A 23,350-nucleotide genomic window follows, 5' to 3' on the forward strand; every position below is an offset into this window, starting at 1 on the left:
CTTTTGGGATACGTCACTCACATCTCCATTTGCTGTGTGTCAGAGGGGTAAACGGGAATGGTTGTAGGGAATCTGACCAGGCTTTGGCCCACATCCCTTCTGCATAAAGCTTTTCAATCTCTAGCAGGCTGTTGGTGTTGGTCCCATCTGTGTACTTTAAGTCAACACGGATATGAGCCAAGCACAGCCTGAGGGTTGTGGCTCAGGCCAGAGCACACCCTTCTCCTGACAGCCACAGCCTCCTCCTCCTCCCAACCCCTCCCATGCAGAGCTGCAGGGATTGCACAACACTCCTGCCCCACTGTGCTTCAGCATTCCCCAGGAGTCCCAGCTTGTTCCCTGGCCAAAGGGCAGGGCTCTGCAGCTGTGCAGCTGGGGCAGGAGCAACACCAGGACTCTGGAGCACCATCTGATGCTCCAGAGCATAGACACTGCAGGGAAGACAAGCAGCCAACACGTTCAGGGGCTGGGGTGGGGAAGCATTTGGGGTGTAGGAATGACGGGTGGGAAGAAAAAAATGTAGAGGTTTAGGTCTGAGAGAGGAAGGAGCCTGAAATCTCACATGTGAATGTTAATTGAAGGATAACTGGAATCTTATAGGACTGCAGAATGGTTTGGGTGGAAACAGACCTTCAAGATCATCTCCCTCCAACCCCCCTGCCACAGGCAGAGATGTCACTCACTAGATCCAGTTGCTCAGGCTCCATCCAACCTGGCCTTGGACACTTCCAGGGATGGGGCAGCCACAGCTTCTCTGGGCAACCTGTGGCAGGACTTCACCACCCTCACAGGGAAGAATTTCTTCTTAATATCTAATCTAAATCTGCTCTCAGTCTGTTTAAAACCATTGCCCCTTGTCCTGTCACTATCTGCCTTTATAAAAATTCCCTCTCCCTTCTTTTTTTAACCCCTAAAACGGTCAGCCAAGAAGAAGAGAGAACCTCTCTTCCAGCTTTGCATTTGTAATCTCTGGCAACTCCTACAGGCTATTTTTGACAGAGGGGAATCTTGGAAAAAGGGAGCTCCCTTTTCCAGTGCTTTACCAGAACCCCAAGATATGCAAAGGATGGATCAATTCCCTGGCAGAGGCACATCTGTTTACTCATTGGACCTTTCTTGTTTTGGCTGAGATCTCTGCCTGATTCCCAGTCCATAAGTGGCCCCCAGGCACAAAGAGCAACGCCAAGAGGTGATTTTGCAGCACTAGAGAGGCAGAACCTACTGTGAAGCCAGACGAGGCCTGCGCAAGGACACGCTCAGGCTGCGCTTCCACTGCTTGTTCTTGCGGCGGTTCCGAACTCCGTCCTCCTGGTCCATCATCTGATCCAAGAGCGTCAGGTCGTCGGCGTTGAGCGGCGCCACGGAGATGTCCCTCACGGCACGGAACTCACCACAGTTGTTCAGGTGCTCGTTTTCCAGACGGAAGAAGTTCCACACGAACCGCCTGGATGGAGAAGAAGAGAAAATTGTCGACCGAGTTCCACTTTTACAGGCATTTCCTGTGTTTGGCAAAGCACCTGGATACCACTAACTCTTCTCATGGATCAAAGTGCCTCTGGGAATAGGCTGGGAGCAGGGAGAAACAACCAGTGACTAACAGAAGCACCTGCTACAACATCTTCCCATCATTCCTTGTCCTAACAATGACAGCCCTAATCTGGACAGCATGGAAAGCTAAAGACAACCCTCCAGCATCTACCTGAGTGAGGGCCAGCTTCAAGTTCTTCTCAGGAAGATGTGGGGTTGGGTTTCCAGCTAGAGTACAAGTGTGTAAAGAGCCCTGGGAACCCTGCAGGATCCAAATTGATGACACAGAACCCAAATTAGCATTTGGAAAAGCAGCAGAGATCGAAAAATTGGATACTTGGGAATCTAGTGAAATTCCAGCTGGAAATTTTGAGGAGAAATTTGGTAAAAACTAACCCCTCAAGATTATGTCAAGGTTCAGAATAAACTGCAAGCACAGCGTGAAGGACACAGCCCCACTCTGTGGCAGAACCCTCTACACCTTTCTTCACTCAGCACCCTGCGTGGATTGAATATTCCTGTTAGACCCAGTTTTCTGTTTCAAGGACCGTGTAGTCCACGCCCGAGGATCAAGGCACTTTTTCCCCTCACGCTCATGTTACACAGTAAAAATGCAAAGGAGAAATAAAGAGTTGAGTCCAGCAGCCTTACCGGAACACCTCGAGTGGGGCAAATACAGTAGAAATGATGTCCCCAGCGTAGGGAAAGATTTGCATGGAAGTGAGGGAGATCTGGATGGTCCACGCAAAACGCAGGATGACGTCTTCTACAATGGCACAGTAGTAGTATGCCTGAGGAAAAGACAGGAACAGGACAGCTCATCAGACACGTTCTGCACAGAAGAGACCACTTCGGGAAGCTACGGAATTTGCTGCTTGACCTTTAGCAAAGTGAATAGAAATGACCTGTTTGAAACAAATCAACTCTACTGCTGGAAAATCCCAGCCTGTAGCATGCAGTGGTCAACTGCAGCATTCTCTAAACGCAGCAAGTTTGGCTAAAATATTAAAAGCCTTTCCTAGTGTCAGAGCAGGCTGCATACGCACTTTCTGTGGGTAGACAATCCCTTCTCGGAGAAAGGTGTTTTCACCAGCATTTTTGTCAAAGAGACCCCAGTCCATCTTCAGGTCCCAAATGAGTGTATAGCACGAGCTGATGAAACAGAAGATAATCCACAGGTAGAAGAACACTTGGGTGTCACTGTGGTTTTTAGCTGGAAAAGAGAAGAACAACACACTTCTGTAGAACTGAAAGCAGATTGCTTCTTAAACCAGCTACTAACTGAGCAGTGGAAATCACACCCCTTTTATCCAAACTCTGGGAAAACCCAACCAGCTAATCTGAACCAAACTAAAAGCCTTACCAGGACCTGCTTTATATTGTTATTTAAATTCCACTTTCATCTCGTTCAACGTTTTGCACTTGGGATTGAAATTTACAGTAATATTTGGAACAGGCTCCCCAGGGCAGTGGTCATGGCCCCAAGATTCCCAGAGCTCAGGGAGTGTTTGGACAACACTCTCAGGCACATGGTGGGATTTTTGGGGTGTCCTGTGCAGGGCCAGGAGTTGGACACGATGATCCTTGTGGGTCTCTTCCACCTCAGGATATTCCATGATTTTGGACTTGTGGCAGAGCTGCCATTCTGGCTCTGAACAGCAGGTGGAAGCTGAGGGCCACATTTCGCAAAGGACACGGGCTTGTACAAGGGATACAGCAACGAGGCAATGCTCAGTCAGGAGGGTTTGGTAAGAAAAGATTTGAGTTTGTATAAAGATAAACAACTGTGAATTAGTGCATTAAATGCCTAGAAGAGCATGGGCAGTACAGGAATTACCATTAGCCATTTCGGAGGTTGTGGTGGCAAGGGAAAATAAGCAAGGAGGCAGAAACACATTAACAAGTATGTATAAATCCTGAGGCGGCTCTGACTTTTAAATATCCATATAGGGCTCCTCTTTGGAAACAAGGGGACCGTGAGCCCACCATCTGCTCATCTCGGATATGTTTTTCCAACCAAGTTGTTTCCCATTCCCCCCTGAAAAGGTTACACTGCTCTCAATTCAGCTGCATTTCCCTACATCAGTTGGCTGGGGAAAAACAAAACAGATCTGATAATTCTGTTTGCTTTTGAAAAGATGACTCATAAAATTCATACAAATAAAACACATTATGATGCTTTGGAAGGCTGAGGCACTTTGCATCTCACTGCTAGCAGGAATCTCCTCCTTTGGCAATTGCCCATTCACTTATTCTCTCTAACAAAGCATATAACACTTACAGCACATAAAAGGCATAATGTTTTCAGTCCAAACCCGATGCCACACAGCACTGTTTTCCATACATGTGTCTTTAAAACAACAGAGTCCCCGACGCTGATCACCGAGGGAGCAACAGGACAATTTGCCCTCCCCTTCCCTTTGTGTTTCTAACAATTACAATCCAAATGTAATACGATAAAACTAATGGAGGTGAAAATGAGAGGCATCGTGTAAGAGCACGTTCCTCCCATTACGCCTTTCAGGCTTCCTGGACATGATGTGCAGGATATAGGTCAAATACACACACTCCTTCTCCACTCAAAACACACCCCCTAAAGCAAACCTATTAACGGCGCTTATGCAGCAAAGCCTGTTCTGCACCGAAGCTTCTCATCGGCGGGGGAGAAAGGACACGGGATCGCTGCAGGTCTCAGGTTTGACCAGCTCCCCTGCTTCTGGGCAAGGCTGGGAGCCTCTGGGCAGTGCCCCCCATCCTCGGCTGTGCCCAGGGACAGGTCCAGCGCCGCATCTCTCCCGCTGCAGAGCCATGACGTCACCGGGAGCAGCGCACAAGTCCTGCGGAACACGGGCTCGGATGCCCAGGTACGTTAACGCTGCTGCCTGGAAACCATCTCCCCCAGCTATTTCTAAAGTGCAGCTGCCCACAGAAGGGGACACAGGTGAGGTTTTTGGAGCTTAGCAATGAGGTTTCGTTCTCCCTCATCAGCTCCTCCAAAGCCTCCACTACATTATTTCGGGAAGAAAAGGCAGATGCTGACATTCGGTGACTCAGAGACACTAAGCCTGTTCTTTCCAGCATTATTTTTAGCTCATTAGATCTCCATGTTTAGTTCCCACTACCAGATCCTAAAGGATCATTCAAAGGCAGTTAATGGGTTCTATGTGCTTTCTTAACACCTAAAATTCCCCAAACCATCCTGAGAGGCTGCAATGCTTCCTATTATCTGAGTCTTGAAGGTTAGTTACATGACGCTGTTTTGTATTTGGTTTTTTTTTTTTTTTTCCCCTTAATTCAAATAAACTGAGTCTTACTCCACACCCATGGAGTAGCCATGGAGAAGGCAGTGCAGCCAGTCCCATCCATCACCACGCCTTCAGCCACATCCCTGGCACGAGCCATGCCCTGCAGGTGCAGGGAGGAGAGCAGGGAAGTGGCACTGCTGGGTGCTCCTTTGGAGTTCTGCAGTCTGGCCCCTGACTATCATCTCAAACTACATAAGGGGCTAACAAAACTGTATCCTAAGTTGGCAATTACATAGGAAGGGGGGATTTCAAAGGATCTTGCTGCTTAAACCTAAATCATGGAATGGGTCAGGTTGGAAGGGACCACACTGGGGCACCTGGTCCAAACTCCCTCCTCAAGCAGGTTCATCCCAGGGCACATGGCACAGGTTCTTGCATGCAATTACAGAAAGGTGAACTGGGAAGAAAAAGGCCCAGTTGAGAAATTTTATGGCATTAACCTTGCCAATCTCAAAAGGATGTGCATGCTTTCAGTTAGGTTATCCCGGTCTCAGCTCCCTCTCCCTGCTTCTATCCCTGCACCAGCTTTTTCAGTGGCACCTGCTGTCATGCTGCTGGCCCCCTGCTCCTGCTTGCTCTCTCACCAACCCACTCTGCAATGCATTCAGTTCCTGAAAAAAATTCATTAAAACCCCAAATCACTCCCTGGTAAAATGCTCTAATCAGAACCAGCCTATTGTCTTCAGCCCTGGCCTCCAAGTCCCTTACTTTAATCACTTATTCTTTTCCTCCTGCCTGCAGTTCTGTTTGATACCTTCCTTCCTTCTGTCCTCATTGGTATTCAGCTGGTGTACAGAAATATGTTACTGCTCCAGGCAAGCAATTATAGCTCGGTCTCTGCTGGCTGGTCCTAGCAGCCCTCTTCACTGCTGCTCAGGGGAGAGAAAATCAAGGCATTCATATTCTGCCCAGAGGCTCCATCAACTCCTGGACTGCCAGTTTTCCAGAAGCAATACAGAGCTCTGCATATGTATGATGATGTCAGGGTCTGTTTAAGCAGGAACTGTTTCATCCTGTGTTTTTTCTTTGTTTAATGATGTGCTAGAAAACACCAAAAACCACGAGAGAGGGAAACTCTCAGGATGAGAGAAGCGCTCTGGACACCTGGCAGATCTCTACCTTTCCAAGAAGGAAAAAAGAGCAGGTTTTCAACATCCTATGGACTGCAGCAACCTTTTGGCAGCACCACTGGCAGTCCACCCAAGAGGGGCACAAAGGACCTTCCTACTTGATGCTCCAAAGGGTCTCACACCACGGAGCAACCTCCTGAGCTACAGTTATTCAAAGCAGCACGTGCAGGACAAAACACCACCAGCACAAAACCTCAGTGCATGAAGTTGCAGGTGCAGCTCTAACCCTGAGGATGGGCTGATCTCAGTGTTCACACTACCATGCTTGCAACTGGTGTTCAGTTATGCCAGAGGCTGTTTGAGTCCACAGTGCCCTGCTGTCTCCACTTGCCACAAAGCCGATGGGAAGCAGAGAACCACGGGAGCTGTTTGCAGCCTTCACCACAAAATTTCCATTAGCATCCTCAGTTTACCCTATAAAAGGCTATTCCAGCAGACACTCTGCACAAATACACCTGCAAATTGCTCCAGAAGGTCAACTAGATAAATAATGGATGGCTTCCACCTTTGAACTGAAGCTGTGAATGGCCACAGTCCCAGAAAACAGCCAAAGGCACTTGCAGCAGCAGAATTTACTGCCTGCAAAAACTGCTGATAGACAATATCTTGGATCCCCAAACCAGCCCCAGGGGCCACAGTATCTGACTGGCATTCTGAGGTAATACTGCTCTGTAGGAGTTATGGCCCCTTCGAAACACAGGCAAGAGAAAAGGTTGCTTTCCATCAAAGGGAGACTGCAAATGTTATCCCCAACGCTCTTAATATTGACTTTACTTCCAAAGAATACTATCTGTTTACCCTGCTGAATTATTCCTGAGAATGTAAACACTATATAGTATTCAACACAGCAAAAATCAATGCCATGTATTATTGAAGGGCTGGATAAGAGCACAATGGCCCTCGATAAGCATTCCTGGTGTGTCAACCATCACGGCTGGCTGTGGTCTGTGCTGATGGGGAAGGCTGTGATAAAAGCTGTAGGAAGTAGGAGGTTATCAGGGAACACAGCCAGGTAAGCCCTGATACATATCAGGCAACACCGACCCAGCCACGGCAGCTCTGCCAGCTAAAAACCTCTTGGTCCAGGCAAGCCCAATTCAGCCTCAACTGCAGATTTAAGCAGAAGCAAAGCACAAACAGATACACTTACAGTGTGCAAGGCAAGACACCGGAGCGCTGAGCAGGCCTGGGGATGATGTGTGCCCATTAACTCCATCCCAGCACACCACAGGAGCGAGGTGACAGCCCGAAGTGACTTATCTACATAAGACCTGCCATCAGAGTGACACCCCAAAGCATTTGTCTAACACCTCACTGCTCCCAGCGCAGCATTACAGCTCCCTCAGTAATTAGATGTCTTAATGAGGGGTGAGCAGCAGCGCTGCCTTCCTGCCCAGCCAGCGTGTCCCACCGTTTAACACTGATCAATGGCAGAGCCAGGACATGACAGTGGACTTAATGCAGTAAAAAGGCAAATTATCCACGGGACCACATAGAGGACTTGCCACCTTGTGCTGATGGGCTTTGCCAAGTCCTATTTCGCAGGAAGAACCTCCTGTTGGATCGTGCAAACCTCTGCGATTGCCTCCAGGCACAATTTAGAGCAAAGCAGCAAAACACAGCACAGTGAAGAACTGTCAGGAGGCAACATCTCATTTCTTCTTGATTTGTAGAGCAGGGAAATCCCCAAATCGTGTTTGGACAAAAATCCTCTGCAGGTTTGCACTGGGTTTGTAGGACAATACAACCATGTCTAATTTCAAGGCGTGGCAGCAAACTCATGGCTTTTACCTCACAAACAGACAAGTGTGACTTAATTGCAAACAGGAGGAAGCATTATCAGTCATGGCTGAGATTTGAGCTGATTCTTCTTCTGGAGGCTTGTCTAGCATTTGAGAAGTGTTCGTAGGGGATGTTTAATCACTACCTTGAGAAGGACGTGGTTTCCAATATAAGTATTTGCCAGAAGTCTCACTAATAAGATGTTTGGATTCACAACCAGAAATAAATAGCTTTGTAATCAGGACCTTCAATGGACAATTTAGGCATTGGGACACAATGTCATCTGCAACCTCTATAGTGCTTTGAGGTCCAACAGCAGATTCTTTCAAAATATAATAGCAACCGAAAAACCATTAAAACAAAATAAATTGTCAAAGGATTGCATATCCTGCATTTCTGCAACACCACAGAACTCCAAATCCTGTCCAGATCTGACAGGAAGATCGCTTGTAATGCAGTCAGTTGCTTTTCTTAAAATGTTCCATTAAAAAAAAAGGTCAGGCTTCCCCTCTTAAGTGCCTGTGAAATGAAGTATCAGTAGGTCACTCTTTTTACTTACACCTCATTCATTAGCGTTCCCATTTCCCCAGCCACCTTTAACACCAAAGTGTAATAAGTGATACAGTGATAAGCTTAGTGCACTTTCCAAATCCCAGCTATTAAACCCCATCTCAGCTGCAATCCTAAGAAGCAAACCCATGGATCACACAGCCATGGGGTGCCCAGGTCGCCTTTCCCCCATGGAGTGTCCCCCAGTGTCCTGCTTGACATCTGCAGACCTACGAAGCACAGCAAGATTCCCCAGTGGGATTTTATGCCTCATTTGTGCAGGGTGTGGTGGCAGTTCCCGAAATCACTCTAAGCCCCCCTTCCCAAGCTGCCCATGGAGCAGAGGTTGCCGTCTCCTCTCTCCTTCCCTGCTCACTTACCGCAGGCTCACCGGTACCTCCGCCCCGGTCAGGGTGGTCCTGCAGCAGACTTCCCAGGGTGCTCCTCACTCTTCCCAGCTCCAACCCAAAGCAACATCATTGGGATGGGTGTTTAAGCAACCAGAGGAGCTAACAAGCTGGCCTAGAGAAACTAGAGTGCCACAGAGCCCCACTGTCAAATCCAAGAGGAGGTCAGAGGCCAGGATGGAAATGTTTGCCCACGGCAATGCCTCCCAATTCCTCACTAATGACACCGCTGCTGCTCTGATGGAAAGGATCAGAAAGACTGGCTAATGAACACAACTCATTACCGAAGGCCTCCTGGGCACAGGATGACAGGGTTTCAGACAAAAATTCATCCTAGCTCACAGCAATGTGACAGACGTTGCATGTTTTGACTCCAAATAATCATCCTGACGGAGTTGCCAGTGTGCTGTGCTAAGGGAAGCCGTGCGAAAGCGGGGAGCATTAAGAAAGAAGCCAGTTAATCCCATTACAAAGTTTGTTTTACTTGAAGAGGTCAATCCAAGCACTCTCTAAGGCTCTCGTGACACCTAAATCAAACTCTGACAGCTCTTTCAGCACTGAGAAGGAGAGGGAGAGATGGGAGGTCTTGTAATGACACAGAACTGAGGGAACAGGATCTCACAAATGCTACTTGCTTCATTCCTTTGTGATTTTTTTTAGAATTTTTGTACTTCTTTAAAAAGAAAATTCTGCTTGTCCACTTATTTTGCCTTGCCCCACTCCCTAGAAATGAAATTATCTCAGTTGAGGCACTATACACTGTTGCACCAATGTCTGATTCCTATAAAATCAATTTTAGTCCCAGTTCTCACATCACCTCGTTCCCTCCTGCTGTAACCATGTAGGATCACAGTGAATTATTGTCCCACCTACCAGCAAACTCACTCCACGGGGTCGCAACCTGCAGGTTCTGACAGGGTATTGACAAGGGCTGAGTGACACAACCACCACCCAGAGCTCCAGCAGCAGAGCCCAGGTGCAGCCAGGTACCTCCTGCAGCTCCCAGCGCCACAGCTGGATGTCACCCCAGCCTCTCCCTGTTCCTGCTGTGCACCACCATCCTTCCCCCGAAGTCACAGCCTTCCCCAGGGTTCTGCATGGGGACAGACCGTGGGAGAACCAGCGATGCATCCCAGTGTGACATCGGCTATGCCAGCCGGTGTCACCGCTGGTAACGGCTGAAGCCACCGTGATTAATGAGGACTGGGAGCAGATACCAGACCTAGACATCTTCCACTGCATTTTCCAAAAAAGCAGCACATTTCCCATTCTTCCTCTGGTCAGACCTGGTCAAACCTCTCTGCAAAAGCCCATTAATCACAGGGTGGTTCTTGCCTTGACACTTCCATGTCTCTGTTCCTTGGCAAAGCAAGGAATTCCACCATTTTGTCTTAGGCTGGCTTTAAAAAACACAAATCAGACATTACTCCAGAGAAGCCTGTTTCTGAAGTGATGGTGAGAGCACAGACAGAAGCACTAACTCTTCAGAGACAGCCCTATTTAGTTAACTTCAGTATTTTTAATTACTGCCAATTTCCTGGGCTGTTTAATGAGAAAGTGCGTGGCAGTTCCATTATCTTAGACCGACCTAAGGTTCTCCAGGGCACCCCCAAGCCAATGACAGCTAGTGTTCAGCAAGCTCAATTGGAGTGCCTGGAAAAGGCGTGGGAGCAGGATGGAAGAGCAGACACTTACTCAAGTTTCCAGGCCACATAGATTAACTCTGGAATAATTTGAAGGTTAATAAATAGCAGGATACTGCTCAGATCACAAGGATTTCATTGAATAAGCTGTGTAAATCAAACCGACAGTGTCCATAAACCATTCTACCTTCCAGCTGGAGGATAAAATCCCACATAGCCAATTTTAACCCAATACCATGGTAAAGAATAAATGGTCAGGTTGAACCAGCAAATCCCACAAAACAAGAAGATGATGGAAGAGAACAAAGCACTCAAGAAGCTCAGTTCTTCAAGTGCAGAAGTCAAATCTATATTCTATGTGAGCCAGGTATTTCCAATGAAATCATGGGAGCAAAAGCCATCAAGAGAAAACTGACAGCAGAAAAAACATGATGTGTCTCATTTTACAAAGAATAAAGCTGGAGCATAAAAACATGCCTACAGCTTAAGAAATGACCAGCACTCCTAGAAGTAGTACAACACAACTCCAGTTGCACTGTTTCTCAGAAGAGCTGCCACCTAAACAAAACAATCCTGTCTTATACAGCCTGAGCCAGGTCCAAGTGAGCAGTGAAAACAAGGCTTGTTATTCCAGGTGTGTCAGTGTGCCTTATTTAATGCAAGTACACTTTATACAAGAGGGATCCCCATTGATTTCCATCTCTGGGGCCCTCAAGATATAAGAAGGACATAGACCTGTTGGAGCAAGTCCAGATGAGGCCACTAAGATGCTGCAAGGGCTGGAGCACCTCTGCTGTGGAGACAGGCTGAGAGAATAGGGATTGTTCAGCCTGGAGAGGAGAAGGCTCCAGGGAGACCTCAGAGTCCCTTCCAGTGCCTAAATGGGCTCCAAGAGAGCTGGAGAGGGACTATGGACAAGGACCTGGAGTGATAGGAAAAGGGTGAATGGTTTCCCACTGACAGAGGGCAGGGTTAGATGGGATATTGGAAAGAAATTCTTCCCTATGAGGATGGGGAGGCCCTGGTACAGGTTGCCCAGAGAAGCTGTGGATGCCCCATCCCTGGAAGTGTTCAAGGCCAGGTTGGATGGGGCTCTGAACAACCTGGTCTAGTGGAAGGTGTCCCTGCCCATGGCAGGAGGTTGGAACAAGATGATTTTTAAGGTCCCCTCCAACCCAAACCACTATATGACTCTATAAATGCTGTGATAAGCTGGACTCCAGTGGGAGTTGCTTCACTGGTGCATTTGTCATGGAAAGCACATCTGCTTTTGGCAGAGTGAAAACACCACAAAAAGTAGTTGTGCATCAAAACAACACTGCACTCGGGTAAATATTCTGCTGCAGGCTTGGGCTTCATCATTTGTTTCCCCAGCACCACATAGGTTTCTGTAGACATTAAGTAAGGCAATATAATACCCTGTTGGGTGGCTCTGGGGAAAGATACTCAGCTCTGCCAGGGAACTTAATGCCAGCACTGAACTCCTTAGTGCAAAGAAAGGGTGGGAAAGAGGTGGGGACAGACAGAGGCTTCTGGAGTGGCCAGGGACTGGGTCCCCCAGTTGCCAGGTAGCTTAGAGTTACAGCTATGCCTCATTTGCCTGAGCAAACATACCCCGCAGGACTATATTTACAGAGCACGGCCTGTGCTTCCCATTCCTTTGGGCGGTATAAAAATACTGAGAATTCTTCCTTTGGGAGCTCAGCAACAGTTGTCCTTGTGTTGTTGCTGTCGTCCCTGAAACGTGGTTGTGTTTGTGAGCCGTGGTGGAATCAGCACTTGTCTACGCAACCACCGCCTGCTCCAGGCTTATGTTCTGGGGTAGCTACTTCCACTTCCCTAATCCCAGTGATATCTGAATATCAAAATGATAGCTTGGAGTTACCCCTGTAAAACTAGCCTAGTCCCAGGACAACAGGATTGCAATTTTTGAGAGGGAAAACCTAACGGAATTTGCTTTGGTATCTTAGCGGTCTGACATCCCAGCTGCAATTAGAAGAGAAAATTGCATCCTGCATCTAAATCCAAGGGAAGAAAAGTAAAGAAAGGGCTTCTCTGAGGGAAGAAAGAATCAGAATTATGCACTGCCTGAGCAACATGAATTATTAAACAGGGATATTCTGGGGGAAACAGATACTTGTCAAGAGCCCACAGTACATGGTGTTACTGGGGGGGATCCTTCTCCACGGGAGGTTTGGAGAAGGGAGTACCACGTGTGATTAGAAGCTGCATAAACATCACTTAAACATAATAAAGTGGCATTTGTACATTTGTTTAGCTCAAGTTGTTTTCCAGCAGCAAGCACAGGAAAACACAGCACAAGTATGTTGTCAGTGCACTCAATATGAATTAGGTGGCTTTCCATGCCAACAAACCCTCCCAGCCACACAGTCCATCTTCTCGCCGCTGGCAGGCACAAGCTACAGACCAGCTACAAATTATCCAGTGTTCAAATGAAGGGGGGAAGATGAGACTTCTCAGAGGGTTGTGAGGTCCCCAGGCCTCCCAAGTGGAGAACAGGCACTGGTGTACATTACCTGACCTCCCAAGGAAAGGCCGCTGATTACCCTCTTGTCCTGGCAGCCAAAAGCTGTCATGCCAGAGGTATAAGTCATAGGCTTGCAAGCACAGGCATGGAAGACTGTTTCAAAATAAAACTCTTGATACCACAGCAATGAACAGGTTCATTACAGGTCTAAGGAGCAAGAATCTTTGTCACACTTGTTTTGGGCAGTGCTTTCTTAACAGCACATAGCTCCCCCCAGCAGATGTTTTGTAGGTAAGAGATGGGTGTTTGCTATCTTTGGGCAGACACAGAGAAGGTGTGGGCGAGCAGCAAATCTATTTTCAACGGTAGCATCATAACAACTTGATGATAGACCATCTGATTCCAAGTTCAAGAAGAACTGGGAATCTATGTAAAGCACATAGATAAAATTGGATTCTTAGCAGGTACAGCATATTAGAAAGTGCATTTATGGCAGGATGGGAAGGGGCCTACAGGGCTGAGAGGACGTGGCAAGGTCTTGAAGGCAGCCCTCTGAAAGCCCAGGCACAGTGGCATTTATAAATCAGCGCTAACATGCAATTTCCAAAGGCCACAAAGCTTCCAAATTTTTTTTGTATGATACCAGCAACTACATGGCTATTGACTCCCACTAACAAACTGGACAGACAAAGGCTGGGAGTCGTGGACATCTCACAGCAATTGGAACAAGTCCCGTGCCTGGCTCGTAAACACCTCATTACAGCCCACTCCCTGCCAGGCTGGGAGAGGGGAGACCAGTTGTGTATGGCAGTAACCAGAACAGCAGCACTGGCACAGATGCAAACCTCGAGGGCAGTAGAAAGAGGTAAAACTCTTCGACAGGATATTTTGACAGATGCTGGTTTTCCTCTTGGTTCCAAACCTACCCCAACGTTCCCACTGAAGGCTCTGCCAGAGCGTGCCCCCGGGAAGGAGAAGCATTAGTCAGCCTCCCCAAAGCTGCACTGTCTATAAAAGATACAAGCAGTGACTACACAGCCAGGCAATCTGTACGTGTCTCATCCCAGGGTTTGGCAGTGGTGACTAACTGGACTGCAGGGCTGCAGAATGTCAGTGAGCAAACAAGTTAAAGCAGGAACGAGCTCCAGGGACATGGCAGCAGCGAGGAGATGCACAGAAGATGCTCCCACACCAGCTTTCCATGTACCCCAGGATACCCAACTCCCAGCCTTCAGCCAGCCTGAGCCACTGCACTTCTCTGCCATTAAAATGCAAAGCCTGACAAACATCATCAGTGTGACTTCAGGCCCAGCTACGTCAAAACAGACACTTCTTGGCCATGGGAAGGTTTCTCATAACCCTGCCACCCCTCCAAAAAACCAGCATGTTAACTAGAATTATGCCTTGAACACTTCTCCCTGCCTCACCACAATAATATTCCAGGGGAGGTAATTGCTCACGACTGTGTGTGGTTGCTAATTTCTGGAGATACAGAAGGCATATAATCTCAAGTGAAAGAATACAGCTTTTAGGACTTCAGAACAATGAAAGGCAGGGCGACTGCCTGAAGTGCAGAAACTAAAAGCTTTTTCCTTCAGAACAAGAAGAGAGTCGAGTAATTGTCGTTTCTAGGGAGATGAGGAACTTCAGGGATCAGAGCTCAATCTGCAGTTAAATGGATTGGAAACAACTCCTTACCAGCTGCAGAAAAAACATGGACAGAGTCACACAGGAAAATCCAGGGAGAGCATTTTCCTGGCACTGTGCACATGCCTCCACATTTAGGAATGGATGGATTGATTATTTAGATGATCCAGGTTAGCTGTTCATGAATATTAAGGGAGAAGTATTTCCTGTGTTATCCCTTTCCTCATACATCTCCCTCCCATCCACCTCCCTTCACAGCACAACCTGACAGGTATTTCAGTTTTCTCCTTTATGGAGAGAGAAACCTGAAAATTCTCTCCCACGCTCCATAAGCACAATCCTAAGCAGACCAGAGATGTGAAAAACACCTAGAATAAGATCTTAAAACACTCTTTACAAGCAAGGCAGGTCTCTGCCTCTCCACACAGGTGCGAAAACACACACACAAAAAAAATGCCAGATTCTGAGCTTCTCCCAGGTGAAAAAGCAAATCCCACGAGTTGCGAAGGACTTTCAAACATCCCTGATACCTTTGTGAGTGCTGTAGAGGGCTGCAAATGTCACCACGAAGAAGGTGGTGGAATATTTTCCAGCGTTAACCAGATGAAAGGCCCGTTTGTTATCACGGTAACGGCGCAGGCACTGGATGAATCGCAACCAAGCAGGGATGCACTGGACGACTGCTCTCACTCCGTAGGAGTAGCTGTTACAAATCTGATTATCTGCAAGAAAAAAAAAAAAAAAAGAATTAAAACTCTTAAAACAGAAAGTTAATAAAAAGTTTAAGAACTACTGTTTTCTTCCTTTCTGCAATATCCCTTGATGAGACAGCAATTCTCCAGCAAGGCTTTGTACTCGGGCACACACACTCCCCAAACAGCAAGAAGCCCATCCCCAGAAAGTATCCTGGAGCTCTGTCTCTGAGGTATTCAGGTGACATGACACCAATAACACATCCAGACAGATCATCACCTAACTCTCTCACTGCTGCTAATTATAACTAACATGCAAGAATTTTAGGAATAATCTATTTTTAAACGTGTTTCGTGCTGTTGGCAGTACTGTGAATAATTAAATTAAGGATGGAATTATAAAAGGTCTTCGACACTGGATTTTTGTGCATAAATGGGAGAGCACTTAGAAACTCTGCAGGACAGCTCTAAAAGGCTACTTTGCCCAAGATGTCCTTGACCCATTTTCCTCGTACTCTGTAATAGGAAAAAACCATATTTCAGTATGGGATTGAGTTTGGGGTTTTTTTACTTTGCTTTTTAAAAAGCAAACCCAGGCCTGGCCTCAAAAACAGGGATGGGAAGCAACTACACACCTTGTCATTTTGTCACTCCCGTGATGTTTGAAAGCCTTTTTTTGGTTGAGGAAATAACCAGGAAACTCCCAGCTCTGCCTGGAACCCCCCAAGGAGTCCATATTCTTCTGCTGTCTCACTCAGCACATAAACCAAACACTCCCCCAACTAGCAATCATTTGTTTCTTATTCACACAAATGGAGACAAGTTATTAGTTGATATTTATCTTAAAGCACTGAGCCATCACTCCACTGCTTGGATTGGAAGAGGACAAACTGCTAGGCACTCAGTCGCTTCATGTATTTAATTTTTATTTTTAATAAGTAAATATTTAGCTACTTGCAACGCTGTCTTATAGGGAAGCGAAAGATGAGACAGATTGGAAGAACAAAGTGAACACTGATGCTTATTGAAGCACACAGCAAATTTTCAGCAAGTGTCAAAGCCATCAGACAACACAATTTGCCAGCAGTCACTGCTGAAAATGGAAAGACAACAGCCCAATCCCCAAGAAGACAGGTAGTGTTTTGCTGCTGGGAAAGCCAAGTCAAAATTCATATTCCAGCTCTGTGGCCCTTCTGGCTAGAAAGAAGGGAAGGCAGAGCATGGACAACACTGACATCACAACATCAACTCAAATTGGATAAGGGGTGGCACTAAAGAGATTTTTCCATCCTCTCTTGCTTCAGGGAAGTGCAATGGAGCCTGTAAGGCTACAGCACAGAAAACTGTGGTTAACAGGCTCAGGCAACCTGTTTTCACACTGAGCAACAGGAACAGGCTAAAGGTAAATATATGGTTAAACTACAATGAAATAAAACAACAATGCCAGGAAAATGGATTTCTCTTTCCAATCAGCAGTGCTGTGTCTAAATTCTTTGATGAATATACACGTCGGGCCAAATGACTGGATTAGGAAATGAACACTCATGTGAAATTCCATTTCTCTGGATGGAAGTAAGAAAGGGGAGAATGTCTCTAATGCCGTGTTTACAAGAAACGCCTATTAATTTAATTTCCTATATCATTTGTAGCCCTCTTCAAAACAGATAATTATGAAGTTGCCTTCCTCAGTGTTTTTCAGGTCATTTTGACCGTGTTCACATGGGCCATCAGCATTACTCTACCTGTATCTGCCAGAAGTCCAGCATTGTCCTCCCACTGAACCTCAAAGCTGTAGAAGCAGATCATGTATTCCAAATCCATGAGAATCACGACCAGGCTGTTGAGCTGATCAGCCAGCCAGAAATCTGCGAAGCCTACCTTGTGGAAGGGAGCAGTGAACACTCGAAACTGTCAGGAAAAAAAAAAAAAAAGCAGGAATAATTCATGGCTGTGTCAAAGGCATCTAAATGCAGTGGCAGGACATCACAGCACTGAACAAATATGGAAATAACAGAAATGCTTGAAGATTTATTGCTGACCTTTTGCTTCAGCTGACAAAAAAGGATAACTACCTCCTCACTTTTAGCACAAAGAACATTCCTGCTTTCGTCCTCCTGTATGCAGATATTCTGTGTCCCCCACCCTTTTGTTTTTTACTGGCAGAACAGCCCAGTCTCCTCCAACCGAGCTCTTTCCCAGAAACTCCCAGTCTCCATGTAAGAGCTCTATACGGCTCCACTTCTCCTGTCACTCCTTATTTTGACCAGCTCCTTTTTTCAGGCACTTACACCATGTCTATTGACATCTTCCACACTTACCTTCTCCCTCACACTTAATGTCACAGTTGGATTTAGACCCTCAGCATGGCCACTAGTCTGATCATGTCTCGGTTTAGTAAACTCACCAGTTGTTCTTTCGTGTTAGAAGTTGTAAGTGAGGATTGTTACTGGATCTGCCAATGCCTCCAGCAGGGAAAGAGTTAAAGAAAGGGCAGAGGAAAACCTATTAACTGGCAGTTGGACTCCCCCTCAATACCAAGCCACTTTCCCTCTAAGCCTTAACAGCAGTTTTGCTCCTTCCAAACCAGACAGTTTTCATGCTCCATTACCTTTGATTACAACTCTCCCTACCCGGTTAGTTATAGTTACTAATGGCCAATTTCTCACAGAGACGGCACCAGCACCATCCGGTCATTCCAAGATTTATGAACCTTTAAATTAATGAAAGCACAGGCTAACACTGATCTTTTATGTTGCTCGCCTTATTAATCTAAAGGGTGCACAGCTCCAGAAACCCAGGAAAGGACTGACACGTTCCCATCAGCCTGTAATGCAAATTTAAGGCTCTGCTCCTATATTTCAAAGCCAGATGGGGGACTAAGAGGTAGTGGCATAAAGCAGATATGGATCTTGACCCAGAAAGCACAGTGCTCGTGTTGGACAGCACCTATTCTCAAGGCTCAAACAGGCCCAGCCATCAGGGAAGGCTGCCTTCAGAGGTGCCCAGCTGCAGAACAGCTTCTGCAGAGGTCACAGACCTCACCAGCCTTCCTTTGCAAAAGGCCCTTCCTCCCTTTTCCCATCACTCCCTGATACTCTCTTTATCTGCTTCATCATAGACCTTTTTTTACCCATGAATAAAGACGAGCTAAAAAAAAGGAAACGTGAACGCAGCTTTACAGACAGATCTCCCTGAGGGGGGGAGGGGGAAGAGAAGAGATAATAAAATCCTAGTTGCTATTTAATTTAGGGAGAGGCACTTCAGCACTGCCAGAAAACAGAGTAAAACTTTTAAGAGAGTAGAACCTTTCTACCTAAAGGTTATGGCAGAGCAGGAGTCAACAGATACATCCACGACATATCTGGCATTGGCATCTTGGGTTAACTATCCTTCTGAGCTGCCATTTGAACCCTTCTAATGCCATGTACCAGGCACTGTGGCTTTTGGCTGCTGTCCAGGCACAGCTGGAGCTGCAGCCCAACTTCCAGAGGGTGCTGGCAGTGCAGGTACCACAGGCACCTCCACGCTTCCCAGCTCAGAAACCTCTGCAACATCCTCCAGAGAAGAATCACGTTATAAAATACCAGAACAGAGCTGAACCTCGGTTTCAACAATCAGCTGCAATCCTATATCAATAATTCCACAACCTGAGCACAGACTTCTCGGTGCTAATCACTGCACTTTTAATCAGTGCTGAGATGGCAGATATTTGAGCTGGAGCTGAACACTTCCTAGATTTTCACCTCTCTCAGAGAGGCTCCCTGCACTTGTGTCACCATTCAGCTCCCTGCAGAGAGCGTAGGCATGTGGACACTGTGCCATTCCCTGTGCTTGGATCCGATTCCTCCTCCTCAGCCCACACAACTGCACTCATGGGCTTCTCACCCAGCAGCAAAGAGACAAAGAGCACTCACCTAAGCATGCAGAGCCTGGGATGGGAGTTAGACTCACTATGGGCTAAATAACTTTTTTCACTCAGAGGAGGATCAATTCCAACGTAACTCACCATCCTTCAGGGATTAACACAAGAGATCCCACCTGGGAGCAACAGCAGGCTGTGATGTTGATCACAGTAATCCTCCTAGATCCACCAGGAAATGCTACAACACACTTAAGTATGTCCCTGACTCGGTTCTAGAAAAATTGAAGGTGTCAGTAATGCCCTGCTACACCTGATATATCAGACTTCATTTTGGCTGGAAATGAAACATATGAAGCATGTGAAGAAAAATGCTCACTAAACGAAAATTTCCGTGAGCAGCACAGTTCTAACACTTGCACTGTTTAAACCTCCTTTCACCCAGAGAGCTGCTGGCAACTGGGTGGAGAAATAAAATACACCCAGCAGCCAAGTACATACAATAAGAGCTGCTCTTTATGTGCTTTGTCTGGCCTCTTTTTCCCCCCCTTCCTCCTTCCATATAACACACAGAAGTACCGTGTCATTTCCCACCATTAAGGTGATCTTGCATTTTGATGAAGCTTTTTTCCCCCCCAGGAGACCTTGGGATGAATTGGCCTCTGCACACTCAAAGGTACTCAATGAACCTTACAGGTTCCCTTCCAACTCGAGATATTCTATGATTCTGAGAGAATCTATTTACAGATATATCTGTATCAATCTGAGACGCCAGTTAGAATGATATGAACTGACAGAACAAGGGAGAATGGCTTCAAACAGAAATAGAGTAGGTTTTAGATTAGCTATTAGGAAGAAATTCTTCCCTGTGAGGGTGGGGAGGCCCTGGCACAGGTTGCCCAGAAGGGTTGTGGATGCCCCATCCCTGCAGCTGCTTAACACCAGGTTGGACAGGGCTTAGAGCAACCTGGTCTAGTGGAAGGTGTCCCTGCCCATGGCAGGGGGGTTGAAACAAGATGATCTTTAAGGTCCCTTCCAACCCAGGCCATTGTATGATTCTACATCTCTATCACAGACTGTTTCATTGTCTGGAGATCGCTGGGACAGAGCAGGTGCTGCAAACTGCCTACACAGCTCTGTGAACACTGAGAATCTCACCCTGGTAAGGTATTAAGGTAAATTAGCACAGATATTACTCATGTGGTTAAAGCACTTCCAGTGCTTCCCCCTCACACCAGGGGACAGCAGTCAGACTAATGAGGCTTGGGACTAAAGGTACATCCATGAGGGATGGCTGAATGCTGGAAGGCAAAAAAGGAAAAGCTAAAACAGTAGTAAGCCAGCAAATCAAATAACAGAGGTTAATTCACTGCGTGTGTACCTGCACGCACAGCCTCAAAGCACAGTTCTACATTTCATCTTTGCCGTGTTCCAGATGAAGTTAATTGTTTTAACTGGCATTAAAACAATTCTATGAAGAACACCAGCCAGCCAAACCCTCTTCCGCCCAAAGCTCTCAGAGCAGCTCCAGCAAGAATAAGGTATCAGGGGAACCAACTTGATTAAAATCAATTCAAAAGGACGTACAGGGTGGGGATGAACATCTGAAACTGCCATTTGGGAAGAAACTGATGAGTCATCCAACAAGTTTGAAAACTGTTCTTTCAGAGCTCCCACTTGTAACTGGAACACTGAAGCAGCACATGTATTTACATTCAATTTACCAGACTTATCTTACCTGGAAAATAAGACCTGGGTCTAAAATAAAGAGTTTAACACCACAAGCAGATTTGCTGAAGAAAACCCCACCCATGAACATAATTTTACAAGCAGTAGCCTTGAGGTTCCCTCTCCATCAGTGAACCCTCTCTGCCAGTTGGGGCTGAGGAGCACCCATGCAGCCTTGCCTTAGAGCACTGGAGCCCTAATCAAACTGTTTCACTGCATTAGGGAACAAACAAGTAAAGAATGCCTCTAAATGTGCAGAAGTCTGTATACAGCTGTCTATAGGAAGATTAACACAAGGAGGTTGGTACAGGAAGCAGAAGATGCTTCTGTAAATCCATCCTCAAAAACTATTTGCAGTCAATACCTGACCAGGTCTGCTCTATAAAAACACAGTGGTATAAGGATCCCAGCATCCCTCTTCACTGAAGATTAGTGACACTTGTATATACTTCACAGCTACTGCTCAGCCACAGCAATTTTTTTAAAAAAACATTTATTTAAAGAAGGTTTAGAGACTTACCAAAAGTTTGAGCAGCCAAAATCGGGACTTGTAATATAAGGTTTTGGTAGGGTTGATGAGAAAAAGCAACATGAAGCCGTACAAGATGAGTGGATTCACCTGCATAGGGATGTAGGTGAATTTACCATATATACATGCCAGCAGGCTCAGGCACCACAAAACGCCCAGGAAACCAGCAATCTACAGGGAAAAAAAACAAAAAAACAAACACACAGATACCTTATGAAAATACAGTTCTGAAACCCACAATGAAGTCTCATTATAAGAAAAGGGAGAGCAGTGCTCAATCCTGTAATCTAATCAGACTTCAGCAACTTCCTCTTCTAATTGTATTAGAGCTCCTTGCCAGGAAACAGCGCAGGGTTTATCCTCCTGATATGCTGCACAGCTCAGCCACTCCTACGATCCCTCTGTTTACCTCAAAGAGATGTTGATGGGACAAGTTGCTGCGGGGATTGAGTTCGAAGATGAGGACATGATTGACTCCAGCCTGTCTCCAGCCATACGTGTTGATACCCAGGAGAAAGAGGAATTCTATCAGGAGAAAGCCACCTCGATAGATTCTCACCAGTGGCCACACATTTGGTCCATCTATAAAAGCCACACCTGGCAAAACACAAAGAAAGGAAGGACCTTAGGGGATAGCAGAAGTCAGGTCACATTGTGCTCCATGGCTTTGTACTGGTTCTCAGATGAGAGAAAACAGGGTACACTTGTACAAAACTGCATATTCCAGCAAGTGGAGGACTTTTTGCCCAGCTTGTCAGAGAATTTAGGAGTATCCTGGGGAAAGTTCCCTCTCCAGCTGGTGTAATCCAGTCATTAGCAGCATCCCTGCCTCACACTACAGGCACAAGCAACAGCACCAGCGTAAATCTGACTATATGCACTTAAATATTCTGGTTTAATTGAGATGAAATCCCAACAGACAGATACACAAAACACTTCAGCTCCCCACAAAACCAAGAAGCACCATTTACAGCATTTAAAACAATGCTAATCTGTGCCTAATCACCCAACTCAATACAACTGCAATGCAATACATATTCATAGCCAGCCATACAACACCCAGCCGCACCCAAACAGCAATCCCAGCCTAAGGCAGCACTGCTGGAAAGCCTGTTGCTTCCTTTGTTCAGTCTTCAGGGGTTTGGAAGCGAATTTGCTTCGTTTCAAACAACAAACTGCCTTATACAGCAGCAACTTTCTCCAGCACAAGCCTCTTTGCAAAGTACTGCCCCCAAGTTGCCTGACACAGGTTTTATGAGAAAAGCACAACTAAAATACAGTTATTTGAGTCCTCAGTTTTTGTTTCAGTGAGAGTTTCTCAGCCACTTGTTTTTTTAAGAGGGGCAAAAAGAAGAACATGCACTTTTACAGAATTGAGGCTGAGAATTCTTTCCCCACAAACCTGCCTAAATTACAGCCCCGAGTTCTACAAACTGTTTTTCAGAGACAGCACATCCGTAAGGAATTTCACGTGTTCAGCATTGATATGTTATACTACATAAATTATGGAGAAAAAATTGTGAAAGGAACAAAGACTCAAGAACTGTTGCTTTGAATTTGAAACTTATAGAGACTACTGGATTCAGACAAAAAAGAATCAAATTGTGGACAGAAATGACATGCCCCCAAAGAAGTTGAAAGAAGTGAGTCTTAAATGCGGAATTGTATAAGCAGCTTTCCAAATCTGAATCTGGAAACCAAGGGAGATCACAGAATCATAGAATGGGTAAGGGTGGAAAGGATCAGAGTGGGCCATCTGGTCAAAACTCCAAAGAGGACAGAGGTGCCTGAAAAATCCTGACTAAGAAGCGACCAGACAGAACAGGATAGACATGCTGTGTGCTATTCCAAACAAAGGTTTATCCTGAGGTGAACAGGTGTATGACACTACAGCATATGACTTCCATAGCTAATGCCCACTAATCTTATTTCTGGCCTCCCAGGGTGGTAGAGGACCATAACTGCAGTGTGGAACAGCAGCTGGAGCTGGAGAGAAAGCAGACACTGAGGAGTACAAGCTGCTGAGAGACCAACACGCAGAAGTTTAGAGTAGTTCTGTATATT

At 46.2% G+C, this 23,350-nt stretch overlaps 1 protein-coding gene across 1 annotated transcript in view; it reads right to left on the minus strand.

The window, feature by feature from the left end:
- Positions 1 to 23,350, minus strand: part of XPR1 (xenotropic and polytropic retrovirus receptor 1) — a 112,564-nt gene that overhangs the window by 5,922 nt on the left and 83,292 nt on the right. Inside the window, exons 8-14 of the mRNA XM_032696156.1 lie at positions 21,696 to 21,883; positions 21,278 to 21,457; positions 16,913 to 17,078; positions 15,009 to 15,200; positions 2,574 to 2,740; positions 2,179 to 2,318; positions 1,223 to 1,444 (exon numbers count right to left, since the gene is read on the minus strand). Coding sequence (XP_032552047.1) covers positions 1,223 to 1,444; positions 2,179 to 2,318; positions 2,574 to 2,740; positions 15,009 to 15,200; positions 16,913 to 17,078; positions 21,278 to 21,457; positions 21,696 to 21,883 — 1,255 coding nt within the window. The remainder of the gene's footprint in view (positions 1 to 1,222; positions 1,445 to 2,178; positions 2,319 to 2,573; positions 2,741 to 15,008; positions 15,201 to 16,912; positions 17,079 to 21,277; positions 21,458 to 21,695; positions 21,884 to 23,350) is intronic.

Source organism: Chiroxiphia lanceolata, chromosome 9, assembly GCF_009829145.1.
Source record: "Chiroxiphia lanceolata isolate bChiLan1 chromosome 9, bChiLan1.pri, whole genome shotgun sequence".
In the NCBI taxonomy this organism is placed as follows: domain Eukaryota; kingdom Metazoa; phylum Chordata; class Aves; order Passeriformes; family Pipridae; genus Chiroxiphia; species Chiroxiphia lanceolata.